General features: G+C 38.2%; 1 protein-coding gene across 1 annotated transcript in view; it reads left to right on the top strand.

Moving 5' to 3' along the window:
• Window positions 1-17,435, top strand: part of KCNQ1 (potassium voltage-gated channel subfamily Q member 1) — a 360,287-nt gene that overhangs the window by 92,989 nt on the left and 249,863 nt on the right. The window contains exons 7-12 of the mRNA XM_051620422.1: window positions 5,980-6,090; window positions 8,568-8,663; window positions 12,190-12,312; window positions 13,212-13,353; window positions 14,823-14,849; window positions 17,213-17,278. Coding sequence (XP_051476382.1) covers window positions 5,980-6,090; window positions 8,568-8,663; window positions 12,190-12,312; window positions 13,212-13,353; window positions 14,823-14,849; window positions 17,213-17,278 — 565 coding nt within the window. The remainder of the gene's footprint in view (window positions 1-5,979; window positions 6,091-8,567; window positions 8,664-12,189; window positions 12,313-13,211; window positions 13,354-14,822; window positions 14,850-17,212; window positions 17,279-17,435) is intronic.

The raw sequence follows: 17,435 nt of genomic DNA, 5'->3' as shown, positions 1-17,435 counted from the left end.
TGCTTTAAAATACATAGGCATCATTAATGGTTCCAAACTTGCAGTTTCAAAATGTGCTCATCTTCTAGAGTCTTCTCTTTGCTGTTATAGATTAAAAGGCATTGGGTTGTTTTGGTTTTTTTATTTAAAAATGAGAATACTAGTAAGTCTTACATACAATATTACAAGACTAACTGCTCCGTTTTACTTATAAACATGTATTTTTGAGAAAAATTTTCAATAAACCCCTGCATGTGTGTGCTTATGTAGTCTTCTGTCCACAAAGAGTACCACTTGCTGTTTCAGGAAGGAAAGATCTATTGATGAGCAGGTCTTCTGATGCTGAAATGCATATGTAGCCTTTTTTGATTCCACAGGTTTTGTTTAGGTTGCTGCTGAGATCTGCTGCAGAGATCTGCTGCAGAATTCTTTCCTCTTGCTGTCTGCCATGGTTAAAATATCTGGTTAAATATCATGGTTAAATCCTCTTTTAGGATCAGAAAGCTTGCTGTGTAGTACAAGGAAGTGGTCAGAGGGCTGGAGCACCCCTCCTATGAAGACAGGCTGAGAGAGTTGGGGCTGTTCAGCTTGGAGAAAAGAAGGCTCCAGGGAGATTTTATAGTAGCCTTAAGTACCTGCAGGGGGCTACAGGAAAGCTGGGGAGGGACTTTTTACAAGAGCATGTAGTGATAGGACAAGGGGCAATGGCTTTAAAGTGTAAGAGGGTAGTTTTAGGTTAGACATTAGGAAGAAATTCTTTAGTGTGAGAGTGGTGAGAGACTGGCACAGGTTGTCCAGGGAAGTTGCGGCTGCCCCCTCCCTGAAGTCTTCAAGGCCAGGTTGGATGGGGCTCTGTGCGACTTGGTTTAGTGAGAGGGGTTGGAACTAGATGATCTTTAAGGTTCCTTCCAACCCAAACCATTCTATAATGAACCTATAATATAAAAGGTCTGTGTTACCACAACCGAACTGCATCTGGAATTGGGTACTTATGTTACTGTGCTTTACTGACTATTGACATACCCATAGGGTGCATAACTTTTAATTAAATGTTCTTCATTCTCATTGTTGTTATTTATAAATCTATGCTACTTTTCCATTTTCATATGTAAATTGGTCTCCTGGGCTTTATTTGGATTTCCTGTGAGAAATCTGGGATGTAGCTTTTTGGCATTCCAGTTTATGGGCTTCTTGATGAAACCTAAAGTTACCTTGTGGCATGGAGTAAAGATTTGTCTGTATTATTGCTGGTTTTGAATGCAATGCATGTTGTATAAATAATTCTGCTGGGTCTGTATTTCTTTTAACAGACAAGTTTAATATTTGCAGATAATATACAAAGAACACGATGCATCTTTCAGCTCCCCAGTGCAAGTATTCAAAATTACTCCGTGTTGTCCTGTTGTCCTGCATGTCCAGACTTAATAAGAGTCTTAAAGACCTAGTATAGATTCTGGACACTAAAAACAAGTTCATTTTTGGTTTTTAAATTAAGATGCTATATGTTCTCACCAAATTTGTCAAAGATGACCACATTCAGAGAATGTTATTGGTTCACTGTCTCTGGATTTTTTGCTTTTTTTTTTTGTCCCCTCCTCCCACCTTAAGCATGAAATTCATCATGCCTCAGGCAGACTGAGAGGAGCTCTCCTTTTTGATATCCACTGAATGATACGCAATTTCCAGCCTTCACATCTGAACAAACATCCTGCAGGAAAACCATTATGTGGATTTTGCTAATAGTCTCTTTGATCATGAGCACTAGTTGCCACAAGTGATTATTGAATGTAGCCAGACATGGATATTACACTGTGTCCATTCCTTTGAATTAGTTTGAACTGGGTTGAGCAATTGTCTGCAAGTACCAGCTTTAGCTAGTTTTTTGTTCCTTTAATTCATTGAGATATTCCTTCTCACTAAGGACTGAGTTCAACAAAACACTGATATTCTTCCTTACTTCTAAGCATACCTAGAACCATCTTTGTATTTAGCAAAGCCTACAAGTATGTGCTTAATGTACATTGAAATTCAAAATTTTGGGAAAACTTTGCTGAAAAGTTACAAGAAATTGCACTTGAAACTATATGTTGGTAAGACTTGCTAAATTAGAACAAATCTGATTAAATTTATAAATAGTGAAACAAAAATATTGACAATTTGCCACATAAAAGTGGTCTTGTGTTATTCAGAACCCTTTGTGTCCTCCTCCTAAATAAAAGGACTGTACACGAACTTCAGGGTTCAACAGGAGACACTTCCTTTTGTGGTTTACAAGTCAAGTGTACCAACTATAGGCCTGTTATATACCTTTTTTTTTCTAATTTTTGGGGTGAAATATTTGGCTCTTTTTTGGACGGAATTGGTAACTAACGATTTTTGGAGTGAGGGTCAGAAGATGTAAGGGTTAGTATTTTTAAATGCTTTTTGAATGCAGTCTCTGCATCTTGCAGCTGCCTTCTCATCTCAAGACTTTAACTTCATTAATAATTCCAAGTGCATTTGTTCTCATTTAATGAAGACCTGTGGGGTAGATGTAGAGAAACCTTTTCAAGTTCTTACTTACAAAGTACAGATGTAGGTAATCTTGCATCTAGAGAACACTGTTGGGTCTTATTTTCTTAATTCCCAAATCTTTAAACCTCTGTGAAAAAATATCAAGGAGCTAATAAAAAATTTTTATCTAGAAGAACCCAGAAATGGTCAGTAGTTTTTTCCCATGTGATGAAACAATAGTAAACTATTTCAAAATACAGACAACTTTCTACATCGCAATCTAGAAAAAAATAATTATAATTTCAGAAATTTAGCTTTAATTTAAATTTCAATAATTAGCACAAATATTACTCCTGTTGAAATGGGTCTGTAGGAAGCTGAAGCTGCCTTTGCTCTGTCATTCCTGTCACATGGCTAGAATGACCCTCATAGGAGGATGTTTTAAAACTTCTCTCCTGAGATATTTGGCTACTTTGTGTATGCTTAAGCATTTTTTTTTCCCCTTGTTGTATCTAGATAATGCTGTTTCTTTTCAATATAATGACTGTATTTTGTGAGGTTTAATATAGTACCAGTAGTGAAGGGAAAATAAATAGCTGCAGAATTCCCATGGACAGAGGAACTACCTGCATGTGTTGATAACATTCCCCAGCACTTCCTTCAACATCACACTTGAGATGTAGAGGTTACTACTTCAACTGGCTGCTTTTTCTGACATTTTTTGTACAGAGGGGGCCTTGTTGAGCTCGATTGAGATAAGAGAAACTTCTCTTCTATAGATTAAGACCTAGATGTGCTTCAACTCAGCACTGGTGAGATCAAATTTAATAGGCAGACCTGGCTGTTGACTTAGTCAGCAGTGGGGCTGATGGTGGCCAGCAGACCTCCCACCATTTCCCATTCATCTGATGAGTAAGCAGAGAAGGGTGGCATGCTGCAAAGAAGTCGATATCACTGTACTGTAAAAAAAAAAAAAAAAGAAAAAAAAAAGGAAGAAAATCCAAACAGTCCTTTCTTAAGCTATGGATTGCAATTTATTTCTGATGTTTGTGTCCTGTAGAGCAGAGTATCTTAATTTGTTGATCTGAAGGATGTAACTTGAATCTTCTGAGGGTGCTGCAACGTACAAAGAGGTGATTGGGAGCAGAAAGTGGTATATCTGTTGTTTAAATTTGTTCTTATTGCCAACATCCTTATATGCACAAGAAAGAAAAATATTGTCAGTTGGAAAAGAATTGAAAATACTGAAAGCTCATGATGGGTTCTTTTGGCTTTATACAGAGTGCATACTTCACAGTAAAATAAGAGCATGCATGTCTAATCTGTCTGCACTTGTGCTGTACGGATTTCAGCAACACGGGAAGATTCTGCTTTATATTCAACTCGCATTAATGCGGGTGACTGAATAAGATGTCAAGCAGTAAAAAGGCTTCTCATATGTTCATTACACCTCGACATAGAGGAGACTATTCCAAACATTTTGCAGTTTTCTATAATCCAATCACGAAGAAGCGAGGGAGCCACTGCTGATACACCACTGGATGTTGTTGTATTACTTGATTTAATCAAAGTAGGTAAGGCGATTGGGTCGGAAAATTCGGAGTGATATTTGGTATGCAGAATAATATCTAGTGCCATTGATTTTGAAGTTGCAGTATTGCAAATTTAGAAACAAAGGAGTTTAAGGTATTTTCTATAAAGTGACTTTCCCTTCGTTTCTTTACTGCTTGAGTTTATTTAAAGTTTTAGTTGGGTTTGCTCCCTGAGTCCTGTGACGTCTGCCTCTTTGGTACTACTGGATCATGTGCTCTTGTATTTCATAGCTGTTTAACTGTCCAAGTTTTTGCACAGCACACAGCAAGGATTTCATCAACAGAGCATTCCTACTCACCTGATGGGTTTGCTGTGCTCACTGTAGCCTGGCAGCCTTGTATAAAATCCTTTCCCCATTCAGTGCTGACAAACATTACTATTTCTTCTTGCTCTGTCTATTTTTGTTTCTTATTTCCTCCTTCAGGCTATTGTTGCATATTTAATAGGAACAAGATTAATCTTAATACCAAAGCCTGTGGTGATGTACATCAGATCAAAGTTTTGAAATAGTCTATGAATGAGTATGATTTTGCTCCTAATTAAAACAATTAGTTTTCCATGCTGCTTTGCAATGAAAATTTAATGTGTAACCTCTTGTATCATTTTAATTTCATTATGCAACATTTTTACTATGCTAAAGTAGAAGCTGAGCCAGTATTTCCATTATAAGGTCCTATTTTACAACTGCAAAATTAGTTTTGTACTCTTTAGGGGGTTATAATCTGGCTGTAACAACTAATTTAGGGCAGAAACTTGGCATATAGAGTTTCAATGGCATATATCTTAGGGAAAAAATAATATGTAATTTTTGAATACAATGCATTTGTAGATGGATTAGGACTATGATGGCAGAGAAAAATGTTAACTTAAACATACTGATTTTCAACCTGATTTTCAAAATGTAGTGGGTTGGTTTTTTTGTTTGTTTGTTTTTGTGTTTTTTTTAACTCCAAAGAGCACAGAATATACTTTCCTTGTGTCACTGTTGCTTCACATAGACCAATTCAGAAGGCATAGGTGGGGTGGGGGTAGGAAAGGGAAGACAAATACTTCTTAGTTAGATATGAATTTTTCTTCAGTTATACTTCAATCAGCTTAAAAGCACCCATGTCATTTCATATTTCTAGTTAATGTGTCTTTTTTAAACAGGGAGTTAAGTTTGTAGCACAGAATAGTTGTTTGAAAGTTTTCAATGACAGGATTTGTAAATCTTTTAAAAAAAACGGAAGCATAAACCACTATCTTCTCTGATAATCTTTTGGGTAAGAAGGTATTTGAGGCTATTGCTTTTCCCTTAGTTTTATTTCCTTTTTTATACCTTATTTTTTGAACTGAAAATTCTAATTAGAATTTAAGTTTTGTTTTGGTTTTTTTTTGGTTAAACTGACCCTTTTACATAGTTAAGGAGATAAAGTCATCTCTTCAGTTCCTCATCAGGCCCTGAATTAAGGTGATTGTTGTTGATCAACAACAGTTTCAGGAATAGAGGCAAAGGTACTTGGGTACTTAACTCTCCTTACTAGTCCTAAAATACTTTTGCAGGATAGGTAACAGTTTTTGAAATAAGCTATGTTTTAAAAACTTGTATTAAAAATTAAATGCTTGTGACATAGGTGAATTGAAATTGCTCTAGGATGCCCAAGGTATTCTCCTTCCAACAAATCCATTCTTTCTTTAAGTTCATGCAAACAGTGATTCATTAAGCCTTGTTTTGCTACATCACCATGGTGGTAATCTTTACTTCAGCATTTTGAAACCCAAACTCAACAGATGTTTCCTGCATGTGTGCATTAATTATCTGTTCTTTCAAAGTATTACATGAATTAGTGAGTCGTTAGACTACATTCTGAGGATCTGTTGCTGTGTAACTGCCACGTAAATTCCTGCTGTAATGCTCGATGTATCTCTTCACAGGTGACTGTTACAACTATCGGCTATGGGGATAAAGTGCCTCAGACCTGGATAGGAAAGACCATTGCATCTTGTTTTTCAGTCTTTGCAATTTCATTTTTTGCACTACCTGCGGTAGGTTATCTTGTGCTTTTGCTGACAATTTGGTGTTGACTTATTAGTTGTCAGAGAAAGCTTTTATTATTAATCTTTAACCTTTCATTTAACATGATGTTGTGAAAGCTTTGTATTAAATTTTCATTTTGTCATTAAAATATATGTAGCTTGCAGAAGCAAAAGAGCTTCTATAAGTAGCTTTAAAAAGTAGATGTGTAATGTTTATTGTATGCAACTAGCTTTGGTATGTACTTGAGAAAGGGATATTTAATTCCACATACGTTTTCTGTTCACCTCAGAAGTGTAAAGGAAGGTATTTCTCATGCTAATTACTTCTAGATTCACTGATTTAGTGATGTTTTGACTTTAAAGGCATTCACTCATAGTTTACCCAACTGATTAGGTTCAGAGTGAGCTGTGGAGTTCTCATACACATCCTTCTTCTAGCAAAGCTCCTGAAAAGGTGTCACTGGCAGGGGGACAACAATAAGCACTCAAGGACACCGATGCAGCTCTTTGCCAAATTAACGTCTGCCAGTGGCTGAAGTACCAACTTCAGAAGTGACCTAGGACTGAGCTTTTAAAGGTGTTAGGGCACTTTGCACTGAAAACTGGTTCCCAAGTACTTTCTAACAAGAAACGAGGCACTTGAGTACCAGGGGTAAATTCAAAGACAGTGAAACCTCACTGTGGTTTGAAAATGCAAAAATGTTCAGTGCCAGGGGTAGTTAAGGATATTTAATTTTATTTCAAAAATCCAGCAATCATCCTAAATTGTGCAGTTAGATGTTTGTGCAACCTTAAATGTGCTGTTACCATGTCTGTTTTCCAGCAAGTTTTTCAGTTGTGCTAGCAGATGTTAGTGTATTGTGGCAGAGAAGTGGTGGGGTTAAGTACAGGAGAAATGAGAATACTACTTTTATGCCAGTGCCATCATAAAAATTCTTCACAACATGAAATAGTAACTATTAAACTCCTTTGGCTTTTTAAAATTAGTTGCTTACTTTAAGGGTATATAGCCTTTTGCTGAGGAGGGTAAGTGTAGATTTTTAGACTCTCCAGCATCGGTTTGCCTTTAAGGTGTATTCTTCCCCCCTTCCCATTCTAATCTCTTTCACATTTATTCCTTGTTTAGAAGAGAGATCTGGTCAATTAAATGATCTGTAAGAAAAATGCCAAAAGCTATTACGTTTGCTGAAGAGTTGTGGGTTTTTTCCTCACACCTGAATGCCAGCAAAGATGTTTTATACATAACTGTGCAGCCCCACCTTCATAGCAGTGCTTTTATGTTTACCTGTCAGATTTCCCTAGCTGCCTGTAGAGGTAAAACAACAAACACCTCTTTATCAGATTTTATTACTGAATGAAGTTGTTGTTGTGAGTTGGCCAAGGGGTAAATGTAGGGTTTGAAGTTCTACCAGCAAGTAGTTGAAAGATAGTAACTATTGCACAAGGCCTCATTGCCTTTTTAAATGAGCAGAGCTGGCTGAGATCACAGTCAGAAGTAATTGTTATGGTTAAACAATGTGGTGATGGGTTCTGGATCTCACAACAATCCTTGGTTTCCCAAATAAGTGATGTTTGAGCATCCTTAACTCTTTGATCTTTACTAAGTGAACATAATAGGAAGGGCCTTTCCTGTTCCTTTCAAAACACTTGATGATTAATGTGGCTCTTAGAGGTTGAGCCAACATCACTGGCTGCTCTGACACCTTTGGCTGCCTTGTAGAAAATGAATTATATTTTTCTTGTGTAGGTGTAGTCATGTAAGCTGATGTATAGAAGATCTTCTTTTCATCTATGTTACTTAAACCTCTGTTAGATACTTCTATGGCTATGCAAATGGCTACATAAATGACTTGCTCTAACTTTGGACTTAATGGTTATACTAAATTTGGAGGCTATTTTGGATTCTACACCATCCAATACCATTAGTCCGTGTCTCAGGTCCTGAGAATGGATTAGATGGCCTTGTGTTGAACTCACTGAAGTCCTGACCATTTTGTATCATTCAGTTTTCTCTTCTGTGTCCTCCCTTCCTGCATGAGTTAAAATGTGGTGCTAGAAATTACCAAAGTACAGTTATAAGGTTTTTCTTGTTACCTGAATCTTGCCATGCCAAAGCTTTATTTCTCATTAAAGTGAAGTTAAGTACAGCAGGTTAATATTTCTCCCTATTCTATTATTCCCCTAAGCAAGCGTTTATGAGACTTTTAGAGGGTACGAGATATAATTTCTGCTCACTCTTTAGCCTTTGAATCCAACTGACCTAAATAGGCTTTCAATCAGGGCATGATAGCATTCACAGTTTGTTTCAACAAGTAATACTAACTGAGTCTGAAAACTTAACAGTATTAAGTCATTTCCTCTAAATAATTAGTTGGGGTTTATGTTGCTGAATAGAAGTTTATTAATACAATATAATTTGGCAAGCTTATGTGTGGGTTTTTTTCGCTGTTAAAAAAAATAGATCTGTGTTTTCTTTCTTCCCACAGGGAATTCTTGGTTCAGGCTTTGCCCTAAAGGTACAACAGAAACAAAGACAGAAGCATTTCAACCGTCAAATTCCAGCTGCTGCCTCTCTCATACAGGTACTGAGTTCCTGCATTTTGCATACTATAATTTCTTTCCATTTATAGTTTTTTCAAAACTGTTGGCAGTATTTTCATGCCTGATTCCCATTTAAAAATGTATAAGAATTACAGATGCAAGTCTTTTAAACAGTTTTGGAAATCCCACCTATAACGTAAACTAATGAGCAGAAAAGTTCCCTCCCACATTAGTGCAAAATCTTTTAATTCAACTGGTTAAAATGAAAACTGAAGGTTATCCTGTAGTTATTGAATAATGCACCTGGGGAAAATGTTATGAAAAACTATGCTGGTAGTAGTGAAAACCAGAGAGGAAGCTTCATGTAAAATTGTATTCTTAAAAAATACATTGTTGCTTGTAAAGACAAGTCAGATATGCTTCATTTTCCTTAGGACAAACATATTCTTAATACGTTTGCATTTGATATTTTTAAGTCAGAATGTTAAATAGGAAAAACTTGTCAGCTCCAGGACAGGTGACTGGAAACCACTGGGATTCTGCAAAATCAGTCTTTTCATATAGGATAACACATAGGCAGAAAAATGTTGATTCCTTCTGTTAAAAATGCTGTTGCAGTTCAGTGTAAGTAAGGTCAATTTGATTTATCCTTTTCTTCAGTGCAGCCAGCATTTCACCCTGGAGAAGTATTAATATTGTTTCAATCTTGTTTTTTCCAGCTTTTCCTCCCTCCCTCAGTATCTGCATGGGTAGCTTTAGAAGCAAAGGGATCAAATGTAGAAGAAATCTAGATGTAAAACTAAGCCATATCATTTTTGCATTCTCATTTGACTTATTTCTCTAGTTTCATGAGTGAATGTGGATTTCCAGATCAGGCTCTTTATGAAAACAGTAGCTAACTGTAAAGTTTATGCTTGAAACTAAACAGTCCCAGAGTTAATGTGAAAAAGGTTTAAATTCAGAGCTCTGGTTATAGTCAGAAATTAGCCAAAAGTCTTCAGACTCAGTGTGTTTTGTTTGGTTTGCATGGTCAGAGAAAGGTATGATTTTGCCTAGAATGGATTTTTAGGATTCCTACAGATTATTTTGGCAAATCAATCGTAAATAATTGGGAAGCCTGAATGTGCATATTAAGAATTTTGTACTTGGCTCCACCTGAAATGTTATGGAATAGTGGAGGATAGACAATGAGTTGCTGGCTACCTGTTCTTAATGGTGATAATGATGATTTACTAATAGTCTCAGACTTGTAAAGGCTCAATTTAATAACTGCTCTACAAATAACTTTGAAAAAGATTCCTCTTAAACCAAGAAGTATATGAAATAAGTACAAGACAACAGCTGAAATGAATTATGCTTTTTTTCTGTATTCCTTCATGTTTTCTTCTAGAGGCCAGTTGTTTTTTCCAGCATCCTATTAACCACAGTGGGAATCATATGATGCTTGTCTGATTCTTTGCTTTCCAGCTGCTGTCTGTTCTGTCATTCTGCCTTGCTTTGTTTCTTTCATTTAGTGTTTTCTGGCCTTTCCCATTTCAGATTTTGTTTATGTATATGTGGGCTGGTTTGGTTTGGCGGGTTCTCTGGTAGCGAGGGAAGGGCCCCACGGGTGGCTCCAGTAAGAAGCTGAGAAGCTCCCCCTGCTCCAAAACCAGCCAAGGAGCCATTAGAGGGACAACAGATGCGCCTCAGCGATTAACATAGGAAAGCAGTGAGGTAAGAGCTAAGAAGAGTGAGCAGAAAGAAAGAAGAGCTGAGCTGGAGAGGTGAAAGGCAGTGCTGGGGTGAAGAATCCCAGTGGTTGGTGAGGAAGGAGGGGAAGAAGGTGCCCAAGCAGGAGTTTCCCTGCAACCTATGGTGAGATGGCAGCTGTCCCCCTGCATTCATGGAGGAACGTGGTGGAACATTCCCTGAAGGCGCCAGGTGGGGTGAACTTGGCCAGTGAACTCTGATTTGCTACCAGTGAACTCTTGATTGTGCAGCTTTGGAAGACCCCGGCACCAGGGGAGGTGGCTGTTCCTGGAGCAGCCCGTGACTCTGTGGGAAGCCCAGGCTGGAGCAGCTCCAGACCTCGTGGGAAGGACTCATGAAGGAGAGGTTCGTGAAGGACTCTCTGCCATGGGAGGAAGGGGAAGGACTGTCCCCCTGCCGTGGGGAAGCAGGGAAGGACTGTAAGGAATCCTTCTTCCTGAGGAGGAAGGAGCAGCAGGAACCACCAGCCTGTGAACTGACTAAACCCCGTCCCCTGTCCCCTGTGGTGCTGGGGGGAAGGAGGGAGAGAAACCAGGAACAAAGTGATTTGGGCCCAGGAAGAAGGGAGGGGTGGGGGTAACGTATGTAAGCCCTGCTCTGTGTGTGTCTGTGTCCTGTGTGCAACTGATTTGTGTGAAATTAAATTACTACTTTTTCCCCAAGTTGAGTCTGTTTTGCCCAGGACCTTAATCAGTGTAGAACCCTCCTTGTCCTTTTTCTCAACCCATGAGTTTCCAGTTGGCCTTTATCCTCATCCCAGAGCGTGTGTGAGGAGGGGTTGAGTGAGCGGCCACGTGGCTGTTCCGTTGTTGTGATGGGCCCAAACCACAACATTTAATGGCACCTCAGATGGGACAGACACAAGGATATAAATAAGGAGAGGTAATGGGCAAAACATAGAATAAAACATGATTATGGGGATTTTTTGTTGTTAATGTTCCAGTAAATTGATGGGGGTGGGGGGTGGGTTGTGTGTAAAATATCCCTTTCTGTGTGGTTTCCTGCTGCTATCTTTATTTTTGGTGTGGGGTTTTTTTTGCAGTGTGAGTGAAGTTGGTGAAAATTTTTTGTGCTGAATGTAGATTTTGCTAATGATTCTTTCCTATGTGATTCGCAGAGGCGAGGGGTGGAATCGCCCTTCATGGCGCCTTATGTTACTTTTTCTCTTCTGGAGACTAATTATTCACCCACACTGATGAAATATATACACACTTAAGAGAGAATGCATTAGTATCTTGTTTCCGGTTGGTCTTGTTTCCTAGCCCTGCTTTTCCTCCTATTTGCCTGGGAACATAGTCATTGGTGGCTCCAGGAGAGAAGATTGGATTTGGGTTTTGGCTCTTCCTTAACCACTGCTGCAGTTTCATTCATGCTTATTTCTTCATATGAACGTAGCTCTATTGACTACATCACAACTGCTCTTTTTCTGATAGTCCTCCAGTAAGGGAGTGAGGAACGATGTGGTTTTTTTTCTTTGTAGGAGCCTGAAACACAGGATGCAATAGGCAAAACCCTCAGAGAGAAACTGAGACAGTGCAAGAACTTCAACCCCAATCTTTTCAATCCAGTCTAGAATTCTCTCCATTATTTGTTTGTTGCTAATGTGAACAAAAGCTGCCACTTGAAAAGACTGAGCTTTCTTTCTGGTTTGCCCAGTTCAAACTATGTGGGTTCTGTTTACTAAGTAAGAATTCTAAACCATGCTGAGTTTACATTTCCAGTGGGGAAATGTGCTTCTTGGAAGTTACTCTGTAGTACAGACAGCTACAAATCCAATTGCATTAATTGTTCTCTGGCTTAAAACCTTTGTTCTAGACTGCATGGAGATGCTATGCAGCTGAAAACCCAGACTCTTCTACATGGAAAATATACATTCGAAAACCTGCCAGAAGTTATCATTTACTGTCACCCAGTCCAAAACCGAAGAAATCAGTAATGGTACCAGTAACTAACATTTCCTATTACAGTATTTTAAAAATGTTAAATTAGATTGAATAGTTAATTTTCTACAGGCTATTCCTTGTTTGTTTTACAGATTATTACTTGGTTTCAAAGTTTCATTGGTATTTCAGTTTTGATATTTTTAGTATATAACCATTTTAAAGTGTAACTTCATTTGCTTCTCTTCCCAGGCTTGACTTTCTAAATGGATCTGTGAGTTTTGAGAAGGGGCAATGATGATGTAATTCAGACATACCAATCATTTAACTTACTGTTGTTCATCAAACTATAAGCATATCTGTAACATCTCCTATGGAGAAGATGTTTTGTGCCTATATATGATAATATTTTAATATCAACTGATTGCATAAGTTCGGAAGTTTTTGTTTTTAAAAGTTACAAGAAACCTTTGTCAGAATCTGTAAATTATGTGATACTTCATCATTTCTACTGTAAAAATATTGCACAGTAGTCTCAAGCTAGACAGAGAGGATGTTGTGCAAAAATCTTCCTTAGTATCCCAGGTTGAACTGAGTTCAGTAGCAGTATAGGCACTTCCTTTTTGCTTAAGATAACATTTATTGCATCCATGAAATAGCTAAGATACTCTAGAATAGTTTGATTTATATAAGCTGCTGCAGAGCTAGTAGTTTTTTTACTGCAGGCAAGGGATTTGCTAATGAAAATGTGCAGAATTCTAGTGCTGAGCCAGTTTTGGTGCAGTGGGGGGCAACCTTATGAAGAAATGCACAGTGTAACATAGTGAAAATTTATTTGATTGGGAACTCTTTTGACTGATAATAGCTCATTGGGGACTGCATGGTTATCAAAGATATTACTGAAGAGACAACTAAATGTGGATAGGTTTGAGTAATGTAATGTATGTGTATTTTTAGGTTAAAAAGAAGAAATTTAAGTTAGACAAAGACAATGGGCCTTCTTCTCCAGATAGGATGTTAACTGTTCCACACATCACTTATGACCACGTGACAGAGGACCGGAAACCTGATTTCAGTTTTGAAGCATATGAAAATTCTGGTAAGAAATTCCATTATAGAATCACAGAATCACAGAATTTTTTGAGTTGGAAGGGACCTTAAAGATCATTGAGTTCCAACTCCCCTGCATGGGCAGGGACACCTTCCACTAGAACAGGCTGCTCAGAGCCCCATCCAACGTGCCCTTGAACACCTCCAGGGATGGAGCCCCCAGAATGCCAGTAACTTTAACAGCTTCTCTTAGTGATTTCCACACAGGTTCTCTTTAATGTCTGCAGGAGAGGGGATGAGGGCAGAACAAGCTCTTGTCATTCTAAAGCAAGAATACTTTGCTTTTTATCCTCAGTTGCTGGCTTATCTGGATGAGATTCAGCCATTTCCTTCATGAGTGTACTCCATTGCAGACACACTTAAGATTATTTGTCACTTTTGCCTGCCAGAAGAGATGCTGTCTCTGAGGCTGGTGCATACGTTCCCCAGTTCTGCAGTTGGTTGAAACTGCTGGGATTAGCTGTCAGTTTTCCACGTGAAATTTACCCAGGATGTGTTACTATTGTGTTTGTGCCTCAACCAAAATAGTTTGACTCATCCTGGCTGCACTGAACGTAGTTGGCTGTATGAAACTATAATGTGCTTCTGCCATCTGCTCAGTGGAGTAGGCTGTGAAACAAGTTTTGAAAGCAGAAATACTTAATAGGGATGGATCCACATTTATCTTAAGTTTCACCATATAAAATAGTAAAATGTGAGGAAAAAGAAGAAAGGACTTTGATAAGTCACCTTATAATTAAAAGCTTAGTTGTAGTTGCTTTACTTTTAATGAACTTCCAAAAACCCTCTGAATTTACAGTGTGGCTTTTTTATAAATGTACTTTTGTTAGAAATTTTTAATTGTTGCTCAAATTTCAGCAGTGAGAATGATGTTTAATTTTTAAGGTGTGTTTTGTTGATTATAGATACCTTAAGTACTTACGCTTTTTCTTCTCAAAATTTTGGCAGACCTGCTTAAATATAATGACCTGTAAAACAAGATAGCAATGTGGGTTGGCACCAGGCGTATTTTAATCCAAGCAGTCTTAACTTCCATGTACTTTTTTGGTACTCTTCTGTCTTACCTTTTTTCTATAACATCCGTGCTTTTCCACTCTTTCTTGGCCCTGTTAAGGAATGATTGTGAATTGCATCTGGCAGTAGAAATGACATAGCTGTTCAATGGGGCACAAGGGCGAAGTTTAGTCTGTGTCTCAATCTTGAAAACAGATACCTTTCTTCAACACAACCCAATAAATTAACTGTACAAATACTTAGATTTGTAAAGTCCCACCTTGTATCACTAAGTTTCTAAGTTGATTACTGGACAATATGATTTGCAGGCAGCCACCTACCACCACTTCAAAAAATCATCTCTGTAGTTTTCCATACGAGGAGTTTCTTGAATTTCTTCTGACACTTACCTTTTTTTCTTTTTTATCTGTGTTCTGCTCTCTCTAAACTGTTACAAGTACACAGGACAAACAGGAATGTTAAAATCACTTGGTAAGTTGAGGAAAATAAATTTATCTATGGCATGCCAGTTTATGACAATGTAATGTTTGCAGTGCTTTTCATGTGCATCTAGTGCCATATGGTTTCCAAGAAAACTTTTGCAGCCCAGGAGATCTAGGCAGACAAAAATATACAATCCAGCACTTATAATCACAATTGCACCCACAGTTTTATCACCAAGAGAAAAGTGAGCATGCATAGTGAGCTCTCATATAAGTAGATGATGTCTGTCTTTTTTTATAATTGAGAAAAATTGCTCCTGTATAGGTAGCCAATGTAAAAAGATAATTACATATAAAGTACAATTCATCCAGTAGTTACATAGCAAAGAATTCATATCTAAACAAACAGATTGGGAAGGAAGAAAAATTTCTGGATTTGACCTCCAGTATTGTGCATTCTGAAGTACACGCATCTGTTCCTGTAAAAATGCTCTGTAGATATTTATGAACAGATGGGGACCCACAAATTCAATAATTTATTTTACTGTTTGTCTGGATTCTGTGATCACTTAAGCAACCATGTAGTCCTGTGATTTTTCTAATGTGCTTGCTTAGACACTTTCTTAACAATTGAGTGTTCCCCAAAGACTCTAGGATTAGAGCTGTGTCTGGGTAAAAAAAGCTGCCATTTACTGAGAATGCTGCAAGCCACCTGCAAGTTGTCTGTTCTGCATTCCCTAAAGACAATAGAGGCTTCTTTTCAGTAACTGAGTGCATGGATGCTCAGGCTTGGGTTAAATTGTCTGAAAATACAAAGTTCAATTTCTTCTCTGAATCCACATGGAACACAGGTGCAATTAAGGTACTAAAGTGGAAAGCGAACAGAATCTCTTTGACACCCACTGATGACCAATCCCTGATTTACCCATTTTCCAGTTTCCACTTTTCTGCTGTATTCCAAGTTGTGAATCTCTGTTGCAGGTGAGCATGGTGGAACAAGCTCAGGAGTGCAGCAAAAGCCACAAAGTCACCTGTTTTACCTAAGCAGGAAATTCCTTCATCTCGGGCAAATATCAGAGGAGTTTTGCCAGGCATTGTAGGTCCAGTTTCTATTTCCTAGCAAAGCAGTGTGAGTTCAGTGGACCTAAGAGGTTACCTAACACTGTTCTCATAGTGACTCAAAGAAAGAAAAAGGAGAGTGTCTTTGTACTTACTGTGAATAAGATTATCTGCACAGAAAACTGGTGCTGCCAAGTCAAAAGCTCAAAACCAAGAAATTAGGAAGTACAAGAGTAGAAGATGCCCATTCAACTTTAATTTGGTCCTCAGAAAGCCTGTATTTGCAAATCAAGATGTTGCTTTCTCATATTCAATAAATTCTGGTTTTCTCTTTGCATCACATTCCTGGATCCCCCATCTGGCTTCCCTGCATTAACCTTGTGCAACCAGAGATTTCCAACTCATTTTCTCCCATCCTCATTTCCCCTGGCATCATCAGTTATCAAAGACCCAACAGCCACAGCTGGAACATGCCTAGCACTGACAGAACACTTGGGGCATGAGGGTTTTTTCAGCTTTTTAAACTCGAATACATTTATATTTTGAGAAATTTTCTCAATACGTAAAAGTAAGGCAACACTTGTGAGAGATATCCCTGTCCCCGTGTGTGAATCCTCAGTTATTTCTTAATGTGATAATGGTTAAAAGGATAATGTTATTCAAATTAACTAAACATAGCATAAATGTTGTATTTTACTGAGTATCTTCATCATCATTGACTCCTCTTGTGTGCCTGACACTTTTCCCCAGGAAATTCAGCTTCAGGCAGGCACTTGGCTTAAATTATCGAAGTAGGCAGCTTCAAGTGCTTTTTGGGGGATGTGTCAGGAAGCTTCAAATTTGGCTGGCAGTACTGAAGTCTGACCAGGAGTCACCTACATCATGAGTGGTAGGAAAAAGAGCAAGAGGGGCCTGACCCTTTAATGTAACTGACGCTTTGGAAAGGGAAAAAAAAGTTTCCTCTTGAGGAAACCCTAAAGTCAGGAAGGAAAGGGCAAACACATAGATCGCATTCCTCAAAATGGGACTGACATGTAGGGAAGACTATCTTGCACCAGGTGACACTGTCATGAAGAATGGGTTTGAAGAGACACGGTGCCTCCCCTAATGGTGGTTTAATATTCTGGTAACACATAATACACACTAGAAGAGTTTCACATTAACTCTTTTCCACAGTATTTTTAATTTAATTTTTAATGATGTTGGGTGCAATATACTCTATTTTAGCTATGTCAGCATCTCCTCAGCTGCCTAGCTCGAGCTTTTTTTCGTTGTTGTTTTTGCTATGTTTTTCCCCCCCCCATCCCTTCTCCTCTCTCTCTTTGTTTTACGTGCATCTTTACTCTGACTCAGATTGTCAGCGCTCCTGGCCATCCTTTTCTACAGACCAGCAGCCTTCCAGTGCTCCTTCCTCTCCAGGTAAAGCTCATAATATTTCATTGCTCCATCATCTTTGTTAATTACTAATTCCTTGCAATGCTCTGTCTGGAGTTGCCTGCTTTGGCACTGAAAATTTAAGTGTTGATTTTTAAGAAAAGCATAAGTGTATCAGTAGAATTTTGAGTTTGGAAAGTTT

Source organism: Apus apus, chromosome 5 (genome assembly GCF_020740795.1).
Source record: "Apus apus isolate bApuApu2 chromosome 5, bApuApu2.pri.cur, whole genome shotgun sequence".
In the NCBI taxonomy this organism is placed as follows: domain Eukaryota; kingdom Metazoa; phylum Chordata; class Aves; order Apodiformes; family Apodidae; genus Apus; species Apus apus.
Note: the sequence above shows the minus strand (reverse complement) of the source record. Positions and strands in the feature narration are given on the sequence as shown.